At 45.1% G+C, this 22,719-nt stretch overlaps 2 protein-coding genes across 8 annotated transcripts in view; one reads left to right on the plus strand and one right to left on the minus strand.

Moving 5' to 3' along the window:
- The window catches only part of LOC147615085 (putative inactive purple acid phosphatase 27), a 126,605-nt gene that overhangs the window by 69,684 nt on the left and 34,202 nt on the right, over positions 1 to 22,719 (plus strand). For 5 of the 7 annotated variants that reach the window (XR_015262744.1, XR_015262743.1, XM_086779044.1 and 2 more), the window contains exons 5-13: positions 3,578 to 3,689; positions 17,459 to 17,591; positions 17,838 to 18,025; positions 18,154 to 18,340; positions 18,518 to 18,585; positions 18,874 to 18,982; positions 19,153 to 19,341; positions 19,470 to 19,550; positions 19,779 to 19,845. Coding sequence is in view for 5 of the 7 variants with exons in the window: in XM_086779044.1 (XP_086635170.1) it covers positions 3,578 to 3,689; positions 17,459 to 17,591; positions 17,838 to 18,025; positions 18,154 to 18,340; positions 18,518 to 18,585; positions 18,874 to 18,982; positions 19,153 to 19,341; positions 19,470 to 19,550; positions 19,779 to 19,835 (1,124 nt within the window). In the remaining 2 variants the exon portion in view is untranslated. Of the gene's footprint in view, positions 1 to 3,577; positions 3,690 to 17,458; positions 17,592 to 17,837; positions 18,026 to 18,153; positions 18,341 to 18,517; positions 18,586 to 18,873; positions 18,983 to 19,152; positions 19,342 to 19,469; positions 19,551 to 19,778; positions 20,041 to 22,719 lie in introns of those variants that run through there. The other 2 variants (XM_086779043.1, XM_086779045.1) reach the window with 1 other exon arrangement.
- Positions 21,489 to 22,589, minus strand: LOC147615086 (uncharacterized). Its single transcript, XM_086778879.1, has 3 exons — positions 22,501 to 22,589; positions 22,055 to 22,370; positions 21,489 to 21,947 (listed from the first exon to the last, which is right to left on the minus strand). The coding sequence occupies exons 1-3, from the start codon at positions 22,587 to 22,589 to the stop codon at positions 21,489 to 21,491; spliced, it is 864 nt and encodes a 287-aa protein (XP_086635005.1).

The raw sequence follows: 22,719 nt of genomic DNA on the forward strand, positions 1-22,719 counted from the left end.
TTCATTCAGACTCAGGGTACATGTTCATGCCATTCACAGCCTCAGCATCGGCGATGTATGATATCTTATATCCCTCTTATGGCACTGGATGGAGTTAGACATAGATCTGCATAGCATGCTTGTACTACCCCTTCAGCATATAGAGATGCATCTTGCCTTAGCACTCCATCCACATCCCCACCCCCCTTATATTGTTTGTATATGGGCTCCACCGATCCATGATGATTCACAGTTGTATCCAGACACATGCACACTTTTTCTTTTGTTTCTTTTCTTCCGATGACCGGAAGAACACAGTTGTATTATTCTTTGTCTCATAGGCCGACTTTGGCCTCTCGTAGATGTTAATATATCTTTCTTTCTCTCTCTCTCTCTCTCTCTCTCTCTCTCTCTCTCTCTCTTCTTGTCTATGCTTCCGCATGTGCATACTCCAACAGGGACATGAATACAAAGACTGTTCTATCTGAAGGAATTCCATCAACTTCACCAGCAACAAGATCCAAACTCCACCACAACAATTCCTAACCCTACTCCATATGCCACTACTTCTCTCACTCCCCTGCCAACTTTCCACGCTGTCACACAAACCCCACCCCCCCCCCCCGCCCCTTTCCTTTGCCAACCTACTCCTCACCACTCATTCCCAATACCACCATCACACCCCCCCCTTCTTTCTTCTTCCTGGTAACTGCCCCGTCCTCTGTTGTAGATTTGGGAGTATGGCTACTACCAAAGCTAGTGCCCCCTTCCCAAAGGCGTACCACCCCCTGTAGGCATTGCCTAGAATCCAAGGATCATAATATGCGGGGGATTGCCCCAAACAAAAGGTATGCACCACAATCAACTTTACCTTCCAAACGATTCCAGCCACCCATTTTGTTTCAATAGAAACTCCACCCTTACTCTGCTTTGCAGGCAACCCTTCCTCATCCACCCTTGGTGTGTCCCCCATACCCATACCAACCATTCAGGTGGATCCATGGTCCTTCATCAGCCATAGTGGTCATCCGTGCCTAGAAGAGGGCCATGCCAGAAGAACCAGTCCATCCAGGAGATGAGCACAATGATACCAGTCTCCCACTTCCCCACACAGGCATAGTCCAATCCTTCTTGCAAGACTTCAAGGATCTCCATAATCTTCCCTATGTATTGGACAAACCACCTACCTTTCTCTTCTTGCAATCCACCACAATTTCTACCCTTCTCCGTGGAAGATCTGCCAAGGGAGAGTAAGATGGCAATGAACCTCTTTGTTCTTGTATAGTTAAGCCCGGATGTCCGACGACACCTCAGTGCACTCCTAGAGCAGCTTGATAGTAAGCCACCAAATTTTAGTTGTGGGCACTTTCATAGTAATGGGTCCCCACTTCCTACAAGTTATAATATGTAGCAAACAATCCTAATTTGAACTAATGGCTAGCAATTAAGATCTTGTCCTAGTACGTAAGAGAGCAATGACATGTCCAAGCCAAATCCTAGGCCTTGGGAAATCACATAAACTTAGGTACAAATTCTATCCCATGATAGTGGGCAGGCCAACTATGGACAATTTTGTCACAACCCAAGACGATTAACTAGGGTGAAAATCTCATTTTGTATCATTTTATAAATCAACACAAGTCCTCACCAAAAAAAACCACTTAGTTTACTTTTCAAAAACAAAACTAGTTTAAACTATGATCCCAAGTAGGGAACTAAAAAGATTTTGAGTTAAGATTGACTTACTTGCAGTTTCGAATAAAATTAAGACGAATGGATTGGATACTTATTTTTCATAGTGAGTTGAATTAGACCCCTATAGTCAATACATAACTATAAGGTTCCATCATTATTTTTGCACACATGCAGGTTGCATGGGTATGAGCTGCAGCAACCCCTTGCTCAGTGATTACCGGAGGCCCGGCCTACCTGTGGAGATTAATGGCACCCCTCTTTCTCGGGAAATTGTTGATGGTAGCTCTAGGATAAACCTAATGCTAGAATTCACACTCCGTGTAGTAGTGGGTCTGTAGGTCACGAGACTGGCCAACTTCTGTGTCCTAATGGCCGACCAACGCTTCTCTGTGGAGATTATCGGCGCTCCTCTTTCCGGGGCAATTGTTGATGGTGGCTTTATGGTAAACGTAATGCTAAAATTCACACTCCATGTAGTGGGTGTCAAGGTCACGAGACCAGCCAACTTCTATGTCCGGATGGCTGACCACGCCTATGTGGAGATTAATGGCAGCCCTCTTTTTGAGGCAATTGTTGATGGTGGCAATGATTACCGGAGTCCCCACCTATCTGTGGAGATTAATGGCACCCCTCTTTTAGGGGCACTTGTTGGTGGCGGTTCTGGGGTAAACCTAATGCTAGAATTCACACTCCATGCAGTGGGTCTCTACATCACAAGATCAGCCAACTTCTGTGTCTGGATGGCCAACCAACAGGAGGTGACCTCATAGGCCTAGTGGACGGAGTCACCGCAGTGATGAGGGAATCTCATTCTTGCTCGACTTTGTGGTGATCTGGCTGCCTGACGTCAAAGAGGCTTACTCATTACTAATTGGATGGTCATGCCTCAGAACTACAAAAGTACTACATGATGGGCTCTGTCTGTTTGTAGATTCCCCAGGAGCACGGACCACAAGAGCTGAAATTGGAAGAAGGCCTAGACCAAGGGATTCGTGGTGCCACGTATAAGACTATTGTGCTATGAATGTGTGAACAGAATGGGTAGAGGCAGTGGAAGACTTAAAACACACCAGACGCAACACACATATCTTAACCCTAATGTACTTTATATTATGTACAGATTCTGTAAATACAGAATAATCCTTACAGAAGATGAACCAAATATCAACTTCTACTTCCCATCGTTCAAGTGTAAACGTTGGCTGAATTGTAATCTACATAGCCTTTTGGCGCCTCTGCTCCTCTTCTAGGACTCCAAGACTCCTAATCTGCTAGATGACACATAAGGGAACGCAACTAGTGCTTAAGTAGCTCTCTACATGCCTAGTCGGCTGATTATAGAGCTGTCGGCCTGCTTTTATGCTCCACAGCTGCTCAAGTGCTAGTGACTTCATGGGAGTTCATCAGTAGTTATGTTGCACATCTGGTGGGCGCATTGCAATGGTACACCCCCCCCCCCCCCCCCCCCCCCCCCCCCGCGCGGCCGGCGGCTTTTTCTTCCTCTCTCCTTGAGACCATTTGTTTCATTTGGGCAGACATCACCCACACCCTCTGGGGATGTTGGGAATGCAGTGGCCTTTTTTGCATCATAGGCTAACCGTCTGGCCTTGTGGCCACCGTTCAATGTCCAAACCAGGTGCTGCAAGCTGCTTAAGCACGACTGCTCCTCATAAAGGCGGCCTTCCAGACATGATCTAGCTGGCACCCATGTAGTTACAAGTAGAGGGTAGAGCATTATTGATTTCCAAAACTGTTGACCTCTTTGCTAGTTTTAGGCTGATTTCACACGTCTTTGGTTTCTCAACCGGAGAAATTATATGGATTGATTTGGCGTATAAAAGTATTCTATTTAAATGTTCAAGGAATATCTTTTATTTGATACTGTTTGTTGTTGTTGTTGTAGATGGGATCCCCAGTCCAGCTTCAGATTTTGGTTGGCATGAACCTGGTTTTATTCACTCTGCCACTCTGACCGGACTCTTACCATCAGCCAGCTACCCCTACAAATATGGCAGGTTTGCGCAAAGATCTAGCTACTGCACTCAATATTAATTAAAGCCCTAAATGTTGAGATTCGTATGCCATGTGGGTCTACAGAATTACGTAACAAGTAGCTGATTATCTTTAGTCAATAGCACTCAGCCTAGGTGGCTTCTTTTACTAGATTGAGTCTTATAATCAAAAAGGAAGATGTAGGTGTTGGAAAAGGATAAATCAAGATGATGCATGCGAAACGGAAGCAGGGGGTTTGAAACGCTTGACAATAATGCAATTAAACATACATTTAAACACATAGGCACTTAAACCATATTATAAAATAAACCATTCACATAAACCACATAGCCATTGATCACATCCTCAAGAAAGATGAAAATATAAATTGCACATATGACACCGCATTGGGGCAGAATCATCGCACCCCCCCCCCCCCCCCCTTGCTTCCCTTGGATATATTTTTATTACCTAGGAGTATTTCAACTGTACAAGCTTTGGAGGGTTCCGATTACGGCAAGCCGGTTTATCCGCACACAATATGATATCACGATCATAACCATCCGAATGATTCCATAAATCCTGGCCAACGCGTCCGGGTACATGTTCTCCCCCCAAAAGGCACATTGGCCAACATCTGCAAATAATGAACTGTGAAGAATGCAAAATAATAATCGTGAGATAAAATCTACCTAACCTCAGCCTGTCTGAAGGCAGAATAGCCAGTTTATGAGCAACCAACAGCTTCCCAAATCTGTCCATGCAGTCCGAAACGTAGAAGTAGAAAAATCACTGTTGGGGGCCAAAAAGTGTATGAATACCATTGAAACAAACTGATTTTAGTTCTTATGAATTTCTTGGCTGACTGTAGCTGTTTTGCATCTTTTCATACGGTCAGCCGCATGTGTGTCTGTACAACCTGTGCACGCTTTGGTACATCAGTGACCATTTGATAAAACATAGCCTTTTTAATAAATTATTGAGCTTTGGCCATGCATAACAACCTTGGCCAAGTGTCTGAGGTGAATCAAACACCTTTAGGTGCGATGCCCATTCATAAAATCCACGATCCCTTCTTTTCCTTTTCTCATGTCCTAGGCACCCAAATGCTAAAACTCATCCATAAACATGTGAAATGCTTTACTCACGGGGTGCATAAGTTGGCTACCATCGATGAGAAAGTGTGAACACCATTAAAATCATAGGGTGCCCACTTTATAAATTATCCTTCCACACTCTAAATGAGTGTGGACAGCTTTGTAAGAGTCTTTTCCATACTAAATCCTTGTAAGAAGAAGCAAATAATCATCCAGAGTTTGCAAAGGTTCTAAGAGTTACAAATATCCCACATGGGAAGCTCATTTTGATGTACTTTTGGTGCCTATAACAGGCCTTGATAAATAATGGAGAAATTAATACTTGGGGGCTCGCCAAGCCTATTTCCTACATGAGAAGTGAGTTCAAATGACCATCTTTGTGTCTTAGGAACTGTTTCACGCACCTTGACCAAGTTTTGGGTGCCTGAATTTGTATAGGATAATCTCCCATTCCCAAAGCTTGTACATCCATGCATGTTCAGGTATCTTGGAATCCACTGAAGCCCTTTACACTGGAAATGTCCAGGCTGGTGACATCGCCTTGCGCTTTTGAACAGTTGACATCAAGTGTCAACCTTAAGTCATATGCATAAAAGACAGCACAATGGCAAGGTTAATACTGACCAATGCAGAATTGTTGAAAACGAAATCCATATATCTCTATGTGAAGATCCAAGAATCCATTATGAGGAAAACCAAATCATCCACACATTCATTATGAAGAAATGCCTGACACAAGCATAAAAATCAATAAATCATATGCCAATGACATAAATCATGTTTGATCTATCCATCCATAATCTGTAAGTATATGCTGGACACAGACATAAAAGCCAACCATGTCTTCAAATACTTCACAAGAATCCAATACCAATGAGAGAACTCATTTGTATACATGTATAAGATATAATTGATAAGGTCCATGCCATTGCATAATCCTTTCGTGTCGTCCCAACCAAAGTTGGGTGACTATATACAGTTTGGATATCCATCCCATGCTGCGAAGGAAGCGATGGGCTCAAGTCACAACTCCATTGGTTAATCCAAGACATTTAGCCATTCCCCACCTATTGGACTAATTCCAAGGTGACATGAAAACATTGCAAACAAGTGTGATCATGGACGTAGTTAGGCACAAGAGTTTCCCTTTAGGGTAAACCCAACCCTTAGCTAGGACCCTCCTGGTTTTCTTAGTCTTCAAAATTCTTGTCCCGGCAAACCTTCTCCCAATCCAACGGTCCCCTTGTTCTCCCACACAATCCCAACTCTGATCAACAAGCTTGGTTTGGGAATAATGAAGCGCTCACTCCACAATCCCAACACGACTCTTCATGTATGGTGGAATTACTGTGTGGACCATAGGCCGTACTGCTGCCCAATGTTGTACTTGCTACCTACATATGCTGCTAGTCCTATTGTCCACACGTGTGCTGATCTGACCACTTGCTGCTGCCCAGCCTGGCCATTGTACAGACCATACAGCTGTATGGGCTGCCCATACATGTGTCACCCTCTTTGGAGAGCTCTTCCGACGATTCATTGCTCTCTAGGGTGCTCCCATCTGGTGGGTTGCACTTGTGAGAGATCATAGCCACTTGCTTCCGCTCATTCTGTTGTTGCTGGTGACGAGGAGAAAGAAAGAAAGAAAGATATATTAACATCTACAAAATGAATAGTGGTATACAGGGGCATGGAAAAACCAAAAAAAGGACGTGAAAACTGAAAACTGAAAGAATACTCTATAAGCCTCTTGATGGCAGGTCCTTGCCACCATGTGGTACATTACTTCTTGTTGGGCCTTCTCCCGAGCATGTATTGGTCAGGTACAGCGGTTGATCCGGAATTTCTTATGGGCCGGCACTGACGGGAGGCCTGCCAGGGCCAAGGTGGGTTGGAGAGTGATCATTCAGCCACGACGCGCAGAGGGGGCCTAGGCATCATTGACCCCGCTATTGAGAGCCGCGCCGCCCTACTGGGCAAGTTGATTATTAGAGGACTCCTTCCCGATTTCAGCCCGCACCCCGAGTCTAGGGGGCCCTTGGCCGCAGAGTACCAGATGCATCTTCACAGAGATGCATGCTCGCAGATTTAGCCCTGCCTTTGAGGACAGATTTGCAGCGAGTTTACTCCGAGTTTGGGACCACCTCAGGCCGGCGGTCCTCAGGTCGCTAGCTCCGGTTGTCGTAGAGGAGCGTCTTCGGCAGCCATTGATCTGGAACCCCTTGATCCTTTTACCCAGTAGCCACATGTGGGGGGCCTGACCTCATTTATTATGGGGCACATTGAGCTTAGGACTTGCCAAGTCCCTAGGAGGTTGGCTTGCACACAGGCACTTACCCCCGAAGGTTCAGGAGAGAGGTTTGGCAGGGATTTGGGATAGAGACAGTGCTCATCATTGACATCAACTCTGCTATTCCTCACGAGTGGCTGACTCCTATCCCAGACCCGACTCCCCTAGTGTGGCTAGGTGTGTTTACTAGGCATGATATCGTTGTGGCAGTTCATGGAGTTGATGAGGGCAGTGGTTTGCTCACTTTTTCTATTGGATCCCATGGCAAACTAGAGAGATCCGAGCCCCCCCTGAGGATCTCAGTGGCTGCACCTTACTGAGGGTGAGGGTGATTGGATTTCATGCATGGGAGTGGCACATAGATCCACCACTGGCCAAGGTGGCCAGGAGAGATCCTGGTGGCTATGGATTTGGGAGTGCCGACCTCTCACATACCTCCAGTGGAACCCGGGAGAGTGGACTTGGCATGATCTTGCTCGGGAGGAGACTTTGGGTTCCCCCTTTTTTTCATATTCAGCTCGGCCAAGTCGTAGGATCCAAATGCCAGAGATTAATGGCACCCCAGCAACAAAAGCACATTTTGGAATAGGAGTTAGCCACTCTTGAGGGATTGCTAAGTCGATGTCAACGCTGAGCCTGTCTCTACCCCGGACCCTTGTCAGGCCTCTCTCCTGCACCTCCAGGGGTAATTGGTTGTGTGCGATCCAATCTCCAAGGGACATGGTTGGTCCTATGCTCAAGGCGCCCCATGATACATGCGGTCGGGCCCCCAACATGTGGCCATTGGGTAAACAGATCAAGGGGTTCCAGACCAAAGGCTGCCGAAGCTGCTCCTTTGAGGTTGTCGGAGCTATCTGTCTAAGGGCCTGTCTAAGGGCCAGCCTGAGAGGATCCCAAGCTCGAAGTAAGCTCGCTGCAAATCTATCCTCGAAAGTTGGACTAAAATCGCAGGCCCGCCTCTGTGTGAGAATCCATTTGGTACGCTACAGCCAAGACTCGGGGTGTGGGCTGAAATCCGGGCCAATAGGAAATCCTTCCAAGGCTCACCACCGGGAAGGAGTCCTCTAACAATCAGCTTGCCTAGTAGGGCACGGCTCTGAATAGCAGGGTCAATGAGGCCCAGCCCCCCTCTACAACGTGGCTGAATGATCACTCTCCATGCCACCTTGGCAGTGGCTGGCCTCCCGTCATTGCCGGCCCATAAGAAGTTCCGGATCAATCGTTGTACTTGGCCAATACATGCCGGAGAGAAGGCCGAGCACGAAGTAATGTACCACATGGTGGCAAGAAGCACCTGGTTCGCCGCCACCACTCTGCCTGCTAGGGAGAGCCTCGTAGATTCCCAGCATAAAAGCTTCTTCCGAATACTCAAAAGAAGCGGGGTGAGCTGTTGTTCGGGAGAGATATCAATGCCCACCTAGCAACCAAGATAACGAACTAGAGTGTCTCTCGGGATCCACTGGAAAGCCTCAACTGGGCGCCAAGTTGGGGTGGGTGCTAAGCCTACCCAAAAACCACACGACTTGTGCTAGTTGATCTGTGGTCCTGATGCGTATTAGAAAATCTTGATCGCCTCCGCGAATCTTTGGAGATTCCCCACATCTCCTGAAAGGAAAGCTGCTGTGTCATCTGCAAACTCTGAATCAAGCAGCTCCTCCTGCGTGCGGAGGGGAAGATGCAATCCCTGAAGCCCGGTCTTCTGGGCTGAGAGAAAAGTACTCGTGGCCTCGGCGACGAATAGGAAGAGGTAAGGTGGCAAAGGGCAGCCTTGTGGAACCGAGCGGGAAAGGGGGAATCTGTCACCACGGGCTCCCTGAGACTCCACGAATTCACTCCATGGGGATCCCATCTAGCTCATTGTGCCCTCCAAAAAGCTCCAATCCACCCTATCATAAGCTTTCTCAAAGTCTATGAGTAGCACTATGAGGTCCTGTTGCTGCATCCTGGCCGAAGCTGTCACCTCCCAGAAGGTGAAAATGTTGTCCAGAATGTTCAGATCCTAAACAAAGTCGGTCTGAGTGTCATGAATCAAGTCCGGGAGAAAGGGCCGAAGTCTCCTGCTGATGGCCTTGGCCAAGATCTTATAGGCCGTCCCAAGAAGAGTGATGGTTCTCCATTGTTGGATCTCCAATCTATCACCACCCTCTTTAGGAATCAAGTGTATCAGACCCTTGAGAGCCTCTCTGGCATGGCACCTGTGATCATAATCTCGTTGAAGGCAGCTCGAAGGCCGTCTTCCATGAGGTCCCAATGATGAAGAAAGAGAGACTGGAAACCCGTCCGCCCCTGGGTAGTGCCGTCATTGCCTCCACCAACTCCTCCGTTGTGAATGGAGTCAGTAAGAAGGACCTAAGAGAGGGGAGAACCACCTCTCTCGTGTGTCACAAGACCCTCTCGCGCGCATCCATCACCTGTGGGGATAATAGGGCACCTGTGAGAAGAGAACGGAAGAAATCAGTGACAATGGCTTCATCTTGGCCATGCAGTTTGCGAATACCATCTCTCCTCGTGTGGGGGCCGGCTATCTCCAAGAAATCTCCTGTGACTCTGTCCCCAGCTTGGGTCCAGAATGATGGTATCTGTATTCCACCCTCCTCTCCTCAATGGATCTAATCTCCGTGTGGGCGGCAACTAGCTAATTCTCAATCCATGGGCTATCTTGGGAAGGCTCCTGAAGCCGTTGTAAAGAGGCCAGGCTCCTCCTGAGACTCCGCTCCTGCTCCCGGAATCCCTCCAATCTGCTATAGGCTGCCTCTTGCAAGAAACCGCTAATCTCCCCTAGGCCAACATCCAGTGTGCACACAGTAGAGCGTGAGGTAAAGTCCGGTCCCGCCCAAATCTGCTCTATCTTGCTGCAAATCTCGGAGTCCTAAATGAGGCTGTCCGGAATCCTAGAGCTCACATGCCTGTCATGCCTCCAGGGGTCCTCTAGGGACAGAATAACCGGGGCGTGATTTGAAAAAGAAGTGCCTGCCAAGATACCAATCATGTCCCCACGGTTGCAAGCCCACTAATCAGCGTAAAACCTGTCATGTATAGAGAGGTTGGGGGCTGTGACATGTGAGGGATTGACCGTCGTAAACACAACCTTAGGCTCACTAAACTTCACTCAATGATGCTTAAGAGATAGACAAATAGTGTCAATGCAATGCAATGCAGCTATGTTAGATAAATGGGTTTACAATGAGATCTAAATAGATCTATGATGCTGTCCTAGATGAAGATCCTTCTCGGGATGAGAGGATGGCTGAATGCTGATGCTCACGACTGTTCCTTGCTCCAATGCTGAGGTCCACCCTTTGATGCCGGCTTCCCTCTATGTAGGAGGTAGGAATGATGAACCATATGCTGAATATGCTGCCTATGATGCTGAATATGCTGATTTGATGACTATCTGCCGAATGAACTGCTGTCCCACTGACTTTCCCTTGTCTCCTGGGAAGGAAACGCTGAAGGGAATGCTTGGAACTGATGCGTTGCTGTTTGTATGCTGAAACGCTGATGCTCTCCTTGTTGCCTAGGAGGAAAACGCTGAGGAGATGGATGATCTAAGCGTTGAACTGAGATAATGGACTGAATGGATGATGTGCTTCTATTTATATGTGGGAATGATGCTAGTCGGCCAGCTCCTGGATGCTCACGAACATGCCATAAATGCCCAACTGCTGTCGGCTGCCCATAATGTGCCGTTGGCTGGTCATATTGCTGTTGGCTGGTGCTAACAGTCCCGACCTAATGCAAATGAATGCCTTGTATACTCATGATGACTATAGTACTGATGTTGGTGCTGAAACACCCCCATATACATGCTTATGCTGATATATGCTTGAATAATACTTAGATGTCCTGATTAATGCTTGATGATGCCATGCCACTTGTACACCTGATGGGTGTGCACGTGACATTCCCCTCTGCTAAATTGTTGCTAGGTGGTATACCTGGCAACCTTTCGACTCCTCTGGTGATGCTTCTCGACTGAACCACTGCCCCCTCCCGACTTCTTTTGCCGAGATTGAGGTCGAATGTAGAAGTTGAATCCTTTGAGCCAAAGACTTGTCTACTGCGGGAATTGAATGGCAAATGCTGCTAAAACTGCTTGGAAATACCTGAGTCACCCCTGACCTGTCTGTGGAATCCTTTCACCTACCATCTCCATCGTTCCTAAAACTCTGAACCTCCTGAGGCGATGTTGGAGCAAACTTCCGTCTTCTTTTGTGGAAGAGAACCCCCTGCTGCTGCTAGTTGAAGTTTAAAACTTTATGTACTCCTTTGATGATGGATGTCATTCTTCCCCAGAGAATTCATGGGTAAACATGTATGCCTTGCAGATGCAAGACTGACTGCTAAGATGTCTGCTATGCAAGCCATGTGCAACCCTATATGCTGTGCAAGAATGCAGATGGATGGGTTACGAATGCATGCCTAAGGGAAAATCCCCAAGGATGGCTTGCAAGATTTTGAGAACTGGGTTTAACTGTGCGGAAGCGATTAACATGATGTCTGACTGAATGACTGATGGAATGAAAATGATCTAAGGCTGGTTACCTTGTAACGCTCTGATACCAATGTGACACGTGCGGGATTGACTGTCGTAAACACAACCATAGGCTAACTAAACTTCACTTAATGATGCTTAAGAGATAGACAAATAGTGTCAATGCAATGCAATGCAGCTATATTAGATGAATGGGTCTACAATGAGATCTAAATAGATCTATGATGCTGTCCTAGATGAAGATCCTTCTCAGGATGAGAGGATGGCTGAATGCTGATGCTGAGGACTGTTCCTTGCTTCAATGCTGAGGTCCACCCTTCGATGCCTGCTTCCCTCTATGTAGGATAGGAGGTAGGAATGATGAACTATATGCTGAATATGCTGCCTATGATGCTGAATATGCTTATTTGATGACTATCTGCCGAATGAACTGCTGTCCCACTGACTTTCCCTTGTCTCTTGGGAAGGAAACGCTGAAGGGAATGCTTGGAATTGATGCGTTGCTGTCTGTATGCTGAAACGCTGATGCTCTCCTTGTTGCCTGGGAGGGAAACGCTGAGGAGGTGGATGATCTAAGCGTTGAACTGAGATAATGGACTGAATGGATGATGCGCTTCTATTTATATGTGGAAATGATGCTGGTCGGCCAGCTCTTGGATGCTCACGACCATGCCATAAATGCCCAACTGCTGTCGGCTGCCCATAATGTGCTGTCGGCTGGTCATGCTGCTGTCGGCTGGTGCTAACAGTCCCGACCTGATGCAAATGAATGCCTTATATGCTCATGATGACTAAAGTACTAATGTTGGTGCTGAAACACCCCCATATACATGCTTATGCTGATATATGCCTGAATAATACTTAGATGTCTTAATTAATGCTTGATGATGCCATGCCACTTGTACACCTGATGGGTGTGCACGTGACATTCCCCTCTGCTAAACTGTTGCTAGGTGGTGTACCTGGCAACCTTTCGACTCCTCTGGTGATGCTTCTCCACTGAACCATTGCCCCCTTCTGACTTCTTCTGCCGGGATTGAGGTCGACTGTAGGAGTTGAATCCTTTGAGCCAAAGACTTGTCTACTGTGGGAACTGAATGGCAAATGCTACTAAAACTGCTTGGAAATACCTGAGTCACCCTTGACCTGTCTGTGGAATCCTTTCACCTACCATCTCCGTCGTTCCTGAAACTCTGAACCTCCTGAGGCGATGTTGGAGCAAACTTCCGTCTTCTTCTGTGGAAGAGAACCCCCTGCTGCTGCCAGTTGAAGCCCAAAACTTTATGTACTCCTTTGATGATGGATGTCGTTCTTCCCCAGAGAATTCATGGGTAAACATGTATGCCTTGCAGATGCAAGAGTGACTGCTAAGATGTTTGCTATGCAAGCCATGTGCAACCCTATATGCAGTGCAAGAATGCAGATGGATGGGTTACGAATGCATGCCTAAGGGAAAATCCCCAAGGATGGCCTGCAAGATTTTGAGAACTGGGTTTAATTGTGCGGAAGCGATTAACATGATGTCTGATTGAATGATTGATGGAATGAAAATGATCTAAGGCTGGTTTACCCTGTAACGCTCTGATACCAATGTGACATGTGAGGGATTGACCGTCGTAAACACAACCTTAGGCTGACCAAACTTCACTTAATGATGCTGAAGGAAACGCTGAAGGGAATGCTTGGAACTGATGCGTTGCTGTCTGTATGCTGAAACGCTGATGCTCTCCTTGTTGCCTAGGAGGGAAATGCTGAGGAGATGGATGATCTAAGCGTTGAACTGAGATAATGGACTGAATGGATGATGCGCTTTTATTTATATGTGGGAATGATGCTGGTCGGCCAGCTCCTGGATACTCACGACCATGCCATAAATGCCCAATTGCTGTCGGCTGCCCATAATGTGCTGTCGGCTGGTCATACTGCTATCGGCTGGTGCTAACAGTCCCGACCTGATGCAAATGAATGCCTTATATGCTCATGATGACTAAAGTACTGATGTTGGTGCTGAAACACCCCCATATACATGCTTATGCTGATATATGCTTGAATAATACTTAGATGTCCTGATTAATGCTTGATGATGCGATGCCACTTGTACACCTGATGGGTGTGCACGTGACAGGGGCGGTGTTAGTCCTATTGGATCTCGAGAAGCTGAGGCTCCCAGGGCTGCGCCAAAACTCTAGGAGGTGCCGAGGGTCCTGTCCTTTAAGTACCAGTATCAGCTCCTCCCAGGCAGAGTACTCTTGAGATTGTGGCCGTACCTCCTCCAAGTCTGTCCTGTGCTGCATTGATCATGTTCAAGTCACCGCCCATGCACTAAAAGTCAACCTGGGGAAGGGCTTGCCGAATTGTGCTCCAAAAGAGAACTCTACCTGTTGCGGTGTTCGGGGCATAAACATCGAGGAAGCCAATACTATCCTCTCCAATCAAAATGGTGACCCACTGTGCTTGCCCTGGGACAATGACTCCTAAGCCTATCCTCACGGTTGGGAAAAGTTGCTCGCTGACAGAGATGCAAACTCCTTGCTGCGTCCCTGAAGGGCCAAAGGATGGAGACCAGAAAGTATGACTCCTGCTTGGTAAAATCTTCCCGCATCGGCGAGTATGCCCACTTAGCTTTTCATAAAGTCAACCTGCCTATATTTGAAGTGCTTTTCCCTTTCTGCCAAAAATAACTGGGTTGGCCCAAAATATACACTTTTATGCTTTTTCCAAGCTTGTAGCCCAAGGATTCATGTAGGCGTCTCCTTTTGTCCACATATCCATGCCCAAAATAATAATATGTCTAGCCATATTTTAATAATATGTCTAGCCATCTTTCAGGACGAACTTTGCCAGTAAATGCTTCAGTTTTCTTTTGTGGAAAATCCTTGTTCACACCTTGGCTCCGCTGAGTGTGTGAAACACTGGCCAAGACTGGTGAAGGGACCAAATGGTGACATCCCCTCCATCTTATAAAGCAGTTGTCCGCAAAACTGTATAAGCTTGATACTACCGAAATATCCTTCAAGAATAGCAGATGCACTGCGAATCAGTGGTATTTCGTAATAAGACATAAATCCAGATCCATGATCCAAAGTCAGATACGGGCACAAGAGCCAACCATATCAAGAAAGAAACTCTATCCACATCCCGAGTCAAGAACTGTGATATTAACCAAACATAGGCACAAGAACCAACTGTGTCCCAAATATCCATAAATCCATAAGTAGCTTTAAGTACCTGCAAAAAGAAAATAAGCGGAATACGTAGCCACAAAACATCTTGCCATGCCATTGGACTGCAAAAGAGTGCCACTCCTATGATCCATACGCATGCCCAAGCCAAACATGTTTCACATGTCCATATGGTTCACCAGGGCAACGACCCTTCCATGAAACCAAACATGCTCGCCAGGGTTTCCTCTTCCACGAGACCTCACTCACCAGGGCTACCACCCTACCATGAGTTCATGAAGCACTCACCAAGGTTACTACCCTTGTGAGTTCATGGAATCACTCACCAGGGCTACCACCCTTCCATGAATGAATCCATCCACAATTGGCGTAGACACAATCCCTTGCCAACGAGATGTTAGATAACATGACCCTTGGCGTAGACATAAGTCCCTAGCACCAACAAGGCGTTATGTCCACTCTACCACATGCACTTCATGTCGGTACTAAGAGCGTACACTCTGGAGGAGAGGTGGGCTCAAGTTCACTCTACCACATACACTCCATGCTGGTGCTCTAACCACACACCTTGGATGAGAGGTGGGCTGAAGTTTACTCTACCACGTGCACTCCGTGGTGGTATTGTGATTACAGACCTCGAAGGAGAGGTGGGCTCAAGTGTAGAACATAAGATGAGAATGAGTCACAGACATAAATATCTTGGTGCTCCATAAAGATGATTTCTGATACATATAGTTTTACATGCATTTCGGTAGTCAATAGAAATCCATAGAAAAATCCTCGATCCATGAGATATTTATGAGTTCCATAAGTCCATTGCATCCAAAATAAAGGGAGCCAAAAACATACTCCATCCAAGCAAAAGGAGCCAAAGAGCTTTATATAAAGCCCAAGAATCATTGAGCCAGTAATAACCATATAGATCCGTCGAACCATTGTATATGTATAAATCCTCGAGCAAAGATATGCTAGAAACTTTGTCCATAGTCCTTGGACATATCCGTAAGAACAACCATGTAAACCAGGCATAACCGTTTGACATTTACATCAGTGGCAGGTTTGGTAGCTGGCACCGACATAGCTTCGCTCGCCAGAGATTCTACAGCTAGACTACAAACAGTTCAATTCTCCTTATCCGGGCATACAAGGGTTAAGTGTCCAAAAACACTCACAACAAATTTTAAAAGGCAACAACTTAAAGTATACTTGGCTTTTTTTTCTTTGCCAGGTTCGTCGTGGAGCCAAAAGAAAATAGCCTCTCAGCATACACATAAGATATCTATTATGTTAGAGAGAGGACACATGCAGGGGAGATCACAATATCTTACTGCTCTACACAAGATAATGTTGTAGATCTGTTCACGAAGGTGTTGCCACGAGAGAAGTTTGAAGCTTTCCGCAAAGCTTTGGGCTTACTCTCCTACAGTGAGTGATGTGCTACCCACCTTGTACAGGTTCACATTACCACTACAGGGGAGATTTATTGGCATATATGATATGAGTAGTGAACATGGGCTAACCAAGGGCACTTTTTCCCTTTGGGTTTTTCCTCTTGGAGATGTGGTGTGAAAGGACACCTTCTATTTTAGTTGTATTATGATATTATGGAGTTGACCTTCTAACTGTTTACATTCCAATGCAATCTTCTCTTTTGCATCTCTCCTCTTGTGTGTACCTGCTTCACTTTGTGTGTGTGCGCTGCTGTGCCAAACCCTAGTTCAGCTGCAGCTCCCCAGCTTGGGCCAACAATGTAGGTATAGGATCTTCACCCAAAACGCACATAGGCCAATATTTGCAAATTATCAACCACGTAAAAAGCCAAATAATAACCATGATAGAATATTTACATAATGTCAGCATGTATAAAGGCAGAATAGCCGGTTCACGGGCTTCCCAAATCTGTCCATGCAGCCCGGAATTAGTTGAAAAATCACTTTCAGAGTTGAAAAGTGCCCAAAAAACACCGAAACAAGCTGATTTCAATTTTGATGACTTTCCTGACCGACTGTACTACCACTGTTCCACACTTGACCATACATGTCCGCACGGTCATCCTTACATGTCCGCACGGACCCGTACGGTGATGTCGGTGCATCCGTACAGCCTTTGCGTGCCTTGGTACAGTAGCAAAATGAAGAAGAAGGTGACCATTTGATGAAACGTGGCCTAAATTATTGAGCCTTAGCCATGCACAACAAGCTTGGCCAAGTGTCCAAGGTGAATCAATCACCTTTAGAGTGCCCGTCCATAAAATGCATGACCTCCTCCTTTGCCTTTTCTCATGTCCTAGAAGCCCAAATACCAAAACTCAGCCATAAACATGTGAAATGCTTTACTCACTTGGTGCCTGGCTTATAATTTGGCACCCATTGATGAGAAAGTGAGAATACAAACTTGGGGTGTCCACTTTTTTTAAAATTATGCTTCCACACTCTCAATGAGCATGGACAGCTTTGTAAAAGCCTGCTTCCATGCTAAATCCTTCCCTGAATACTCGGGGGCTTGCTAGACCTATTTTCTATGTGAGAACTGGGTTTAAAGGACCATCTCTATGTCCAAGGAACCGTTTTGGGTGCCTTGACCAAGTTTTGGGCGCGTGATTCTTTGTACTGGATAATGCCCAATTTCCAAAGCTTGTACACCCATGAATATTGAGGCATTCTGGAATCCACTGAAGATCTTTCACACTAAAAATGTCCAGGCTGTTGACAGTTTTTTAATTTTACAGTGATCAAGCTGGGTGGAGCTCAACCCAGAAGCTGAAGACGCCACCTGCATCAGGTTCATCAAAAGTGAAGTTTATTACCTTTGGTGATATGGGCAAGGCTCCCCGTGACAACTCAATTGAACATTATATACAAGTAGGTTGTCAATTTCACATCATTGTAGGGGGATGTTTTTTTTTTTTTTGTGTGTTTTGTTTATATATTTCAATGGGAATGTACAACATGCACGTGCGTGACACACACAGTTTTGTTATGTTGTTGTTTCTTTTGGGATATTGTGTGTAGTTGTTTATTTTGATTGTTGTGAGCATGGTCCTTGCCTAGCTGGATTTCTGGATTATAGCATCAAGGTTATTAAAGGTATTTTGTTTGTATTTGCAGCCTGGATCCTTGGGCGTTATTAATGCTCTCTCTGGCGAAGTTGCTGCTGGAAATATAGACTTGGTGCTGCATATTGGAGATATATCATATGCCACAGGATTTTTGGGTGAATGGGACCAATTTTTAGATTTGATCACCCCAATAGCATCAGAAGTTCCTTACATGACTGCCATTGGGAATCATGAAAGGTAAGTTGGGTGGGGATATTTCATTATGTTCACATGTTTCATGCATGTTGTTCGTTCATTAGAAAAAAACAGTTGATTAACAATCTTTTCGCTCGAGTGAATGAGTTATGAGGTTGTCTTTATTGCAGAGATTTTCCGGATTCTGGATCTCATTATGAAACCCCTGATTCGGGGGGAGAATGTGGTGTTGCCTATGAGAAGTACTTCCAAATGCCCACACAAGAGTTAGACAAGCCTTGGTACTCCTTTGAGGCTGGACCTGTGCATTTCACAGTGATGTCAACAGAACATGACTGGACAAATGGAAGTGAACAGGTTAAATACATCCCTGAGCTCATTCTGATTTTGCAACTTCAAGTCGAGTCACTCATTTCTGTCTTGAGGGTTTATCAAGTCATCATGTAGATGTGCGTTTGTGTGTGCGTGTGTGTATCCCGTGATAAAAAAGATAAAATAGCAATTTTCTTGTCCCATCATTCTTTTCTTTTGCAGTATAAGTGGATACAAATTGATCTTGCTTCGATTGATAGGAAGAGAACACCATGGCTTGTCTTCACTGGGTATGATTTCTCTTCTGACTTGCTAATTTGGTCTTTCTGAAGTTTCATTTGTTTTAGTATCAAAGACGATGTTTCTTAGAACTTTTTAGTATATGCGGCCTTTCTACTTGTAAGTTTTGGATATTTGTCTACCTTTCCCTGCAGAAAGATATATCAAAAAACTTAAAAACAGTTGCTGCATTGTTCATATCAAGCGCCCTGGCGATAACTGACTCTGTTATTGATGATAGTCGAAGTAGTAGTCATAATTGATGTTGGGTGACTGAGTTCCTTTCATGTGTTGTGCAGTCACCGGCCTCAATATTCTTCAGTTAATGAGGAAGGGGTTGTTAGACTTCTTCCCTCTGTGGACCCAGCATTCCCTGCAGCAGTGGAGCCTCTTCTTCTGCAAGGCCAGGTACATACACATACCATATCATATATACATAAATACACACACATCATGCATGCATACACACATATACCACATCATACATGCATACACAAACCATATTGGGAAAGGAAATTCTAGAGGATTCTGCTCATCAAGTTGATCCAAAAGGGCATTCTAACAGAGAACAATTACAGGTTGATCTAGTGCTGTGGGGCCATGTGCACAACTACGAGCGCACTTGTGCTGTTTATCAAGGCCGATGCCTTCTTTTCCCATCAAAAGATGGCAATGGAATTGACACTTATCAAAGCAGCTCCTACAAAGCCCCTGTCCATGTGGTTATAGGCATGGGTGGTTTCTCACTTGACGATTTTGTCGCTAATGTAAGTCTTTTGTACCTTGTTTTATCATCCTGGATTTTTCAAGAAGTACCTGATGGTTTTATTGGTTGTCTTCACACCATGCCTCTTCAATTGGATTTGACTGGTGTTTTCTTGGTTTTTTGGTGCAGCCTGGAAATTGGAGTCTGTCAAGAATATCCAATTATGGGTATACCAAGGTTGATGCAACTGCTCAAGTTCTTCAATTTCAGGTAAAATAAGTTTCTTCTAACCACTGCCTGTTTCTTTTTTTCTAAGGAAGCATTCTCAGTAACCTTGTCATGATTGGAATGATGTTTTTAAAAAAATGTAGAGTGGTCTAATATATTGATTAAGAACATTCAGAACAAAGGATTCAAGGGGTTCTTTTACGCTAGATTATGCAATAAAATGTATAGTAACTCTGCAATTTGTTTTGTCTTTCTATTTTGTTCTCACAGTTCGTAGCTGCTGCTGGAGGGGGAGTCCAGGACGCCTTCAAAATTGTAAAGAAATAGATAGCAAAAGGTTTGATCAAAGCTGTGACTTAGTCACAGGAGCAATTATAAAGCCTTTTATCACTATTTTTTGATCAAAGTGTAAAATAATTCCATAGTGAGGCCAATTTTGTGCTGTAATTGCAAATTTTGCAACATTTCAAGAAACTTGAGCTATGTATACTGCTATTATTGTTGTAAAATACACCTTTTCAAAGAAGTTCAACGTAGGTTTTCCTATGTACACTCAGTTGTCTTGGTTTGAGGACAATATCTTTCTAGAATTTTCTCAAATCTCTGGCATGAAGAGCCTATCGTTATGTGGACAAGCTCCAAGGTCTAGTGATTGTGACCATTTTTTTCCCATACATATTACATTTAAGGTCCTCAAAAGAACTGTAACTATTTGGCCAGCCTAGCTCTATTGCACATGATAAAACCCGTGCCCGGACACCAGACAGGTGGAAGAAGACATGGGGACAGGGTCCATAAGGTTTGATTAAGAAAAAGCACCATTCTTGGTCAAAAAGTAGGAAAAAAGCAAAAAGTCAAACAGGGTTGACCGTGAGCCAAGGGCACCATTGGAAAGAGGAGATTGAGCCGGACCAAAAAGCTAAAAGCCGCTTTTTCAAAAGGTAGCTCTAAGGCCAAAAGCAAGGCCCTGAAGCTAGAAAAGAAAAACAAGAACTTTTGACTAAAGTTGAGTAATATTTTACTATTAAAAAGACCAAAAGCAAAGTAAAAGGCAAAAGCAAGGTAAAAGGCAAAAGCAAAGAAAAAGCATCACTTTTTGACAAAAAGCAAGGCTTCCCAAAGTATAAAAGAAGCATGAGCCTCTCTTAAGCATCAAGTTGAAAAAGAACCTCTTCATCGTGTTGCCATCTTCATTGAAGCGTGGAGATCATCTTCTCCATGATCATCTACTTGATCATGAACCAAATCATGGAATTTTTCATTTCTACCCGTTGATTTTAGAGCCCTTCATCGTCTGTAGTGCCACGGCATCACTTGTCCGTACAATTATACGGAACCGTACAGCCGCATGGACTGTATGGATTGAAAATTTCAAAAACCCTAAAGCTGCTCCAAAAACCCTAAAAATTGCTTCTTGGAGGATTTTATCGCTTGAAAACCATTAAAACAGGTTTTTTTTTAAATTTTTTTACTAGCCTTTGGCCTAAGATTCTCCCATAGTTACCAAATTTCACCGTCCGTAGACAGCCGCCCATAGGAGTTTATTTATCCACTCGTAGGCGATGCCGCCATAGTTTCCACGAGTTTCGGAAACGGGGGTGCGGAGCACGGCGGGAAACGGAGTTTCGGAGTTTCGGCCTTCGGGAAGAAACGGGGAAACGGAGTTTCGGTTTTAGGGTTTAATACATACATATATAATTAATAAAAACATTACAAAAGCTTGAAAAATACATCTTTGCTCAAGTTCAATGTCAAAGACTCAAATGATAGATCAAAATTCAGAAATGACAACTGTAGGCTCAAGGCTCAAGCCTCAAAAGAGTCAATACAAAACAGGATCCATCATCCATCATCCATAATCCATAATCCATATGTATAGACTATAGTAAATACAAAACATGATCAAAAAATATCCATGTGGCTGGCAGGCTGGCAGCAGCTGCTGGCATGACAAAATCCTAGAGCTAAGTGCTCCAAAAATCACTCATCAAGATCATCCATGGAGGAGTCATCCTCCGACTCATGAGAGTCAGGCTCAGATGAAGAAATGGTAGGATCGTGGTCCTCTGCCTCTGCTGAAGTGGAAGCGATGGATCCCCCCCTCTGCCTCTGAGAATGGGTGGTGCAGCGGGTGTTGTGGATCGGCACTGTCAGCTCCTCATAAAGCAAGGTGTACATATCACGCTCATTCCGTGGGATCTCTGGGATGAACCTCTCCCTCCTGATGTCGATCTTATCCACATTCACCTGCGAAGGCTCCGGATGTCGGGCATTCCTCTCAAGGAGCTGGAGGTTGCAATGACAAAACACCAACCGCTCTAGCTGAGCGGTACTCAGCCTATTCCTCTTCTTTGTATGGAAGAGGGCCCAAGTGCTCCAATTCCTCTCACATGGACCCGAACTGCAATCCTGTGAGAGCACTCGAATGGCGATGCGTTTCTGTTATTGAAATGCACATACAATTAGAAATTAGAACTAAGTGGAAACAAGAAAGATGCACATTGTACAGTGTACTATGTAAACTGTAGTTAAGGGTAGTGAATTACCAGCGTGGGAGCACAATTTCCATACTTCTCCCACCATGAGACAGGCTGTAGCTGAGTCTCTCGAAGCTTTGCAGTCTCTCGACCAAAGCTCCCTGTCTGGTTGTGAAAGGCCAAGAGATCATCCTCTATACATTTCAGCATGTGCACATTACCATATGTCAAGTTCCTCATGTATGTCATGAAGCCTTCTTCTAGCTCCTCGTTCTCGTATTGCTCCTCATCTCGCCACAAAGGATGCAATACATGTGCTACTGCATGAATCGGCCTGTGAAACCAATCCCATCGCCGATTCCACACAGCCTTGATTTCATCAACCCTTTAGAGATCAAACCATAAGATAAAAAAGGACAAAAAACAAGAGTCAAGAGTCGAGACCAATGTAAAGACTCAAGAGTAAAATAAAGATAAGAAGTAAAGCAAGGGTAGCCATGACTGAGGAGACTTACTGCTCTGCTCTCAAGTAGTCTTGCTTGTTGAGAGCCTCCCCAATCTTGTCCATGTACTCGTATAAAAGGCCTAGAGTACTGCCCTCCATGTCTGTAATGCGTAACACTGTGTAGATGGGGTTGAGAGTTTTGATCAACCCCTCAACCTCTACCCACCACTCCTCTCTCATGACATCACGCACAAAAGCTCTTGCCTTGGGGCTCTCTCTCTCATCCCAC

Source organism: Cibotium barometz, chromosome 40 (genome assembly GCF_041138505.1).
Source record: "Cibotium barometz isolate CiBa-2024 chromosome 40, ASM4113850v1, whole genome shotgun sequence".
Taxonomy (NCBI): Eukaryota; Viridiplantae; Streptophyta; class Polypodiopsida; order Cyatheales; family Cibotiaceae; genus Cibotium; species Cibotium barometz.

What these genes read in the sequence shown, in the direction of transcription:
- LOC147615086 (XM_086778879.1), bottom strand. Translation starts at nt 22,589, where the DNA reads ATGGAGGGCAGTACTCTAGGCCTTTTATACGAGTACATGGACAAGATT. An exon ending in GACTACTTGAGAGCAGAGCA is followed by an intron (nt 22,371 to 22,500) that starts GTAAGTCTCCTC and finishes TGATCTCTAAAG; the next exon opens with GGTTGATGAAATCAAGGCTG. An exon ending in GAAATTGTGCTCCCACGCTG is followed by an intron (nt 21,948 to 22,054) that starts GTAATTCACTAC and finishes TTTCAATAACAG; the next exon opens with AAACGCATCGCCATTCGAGT.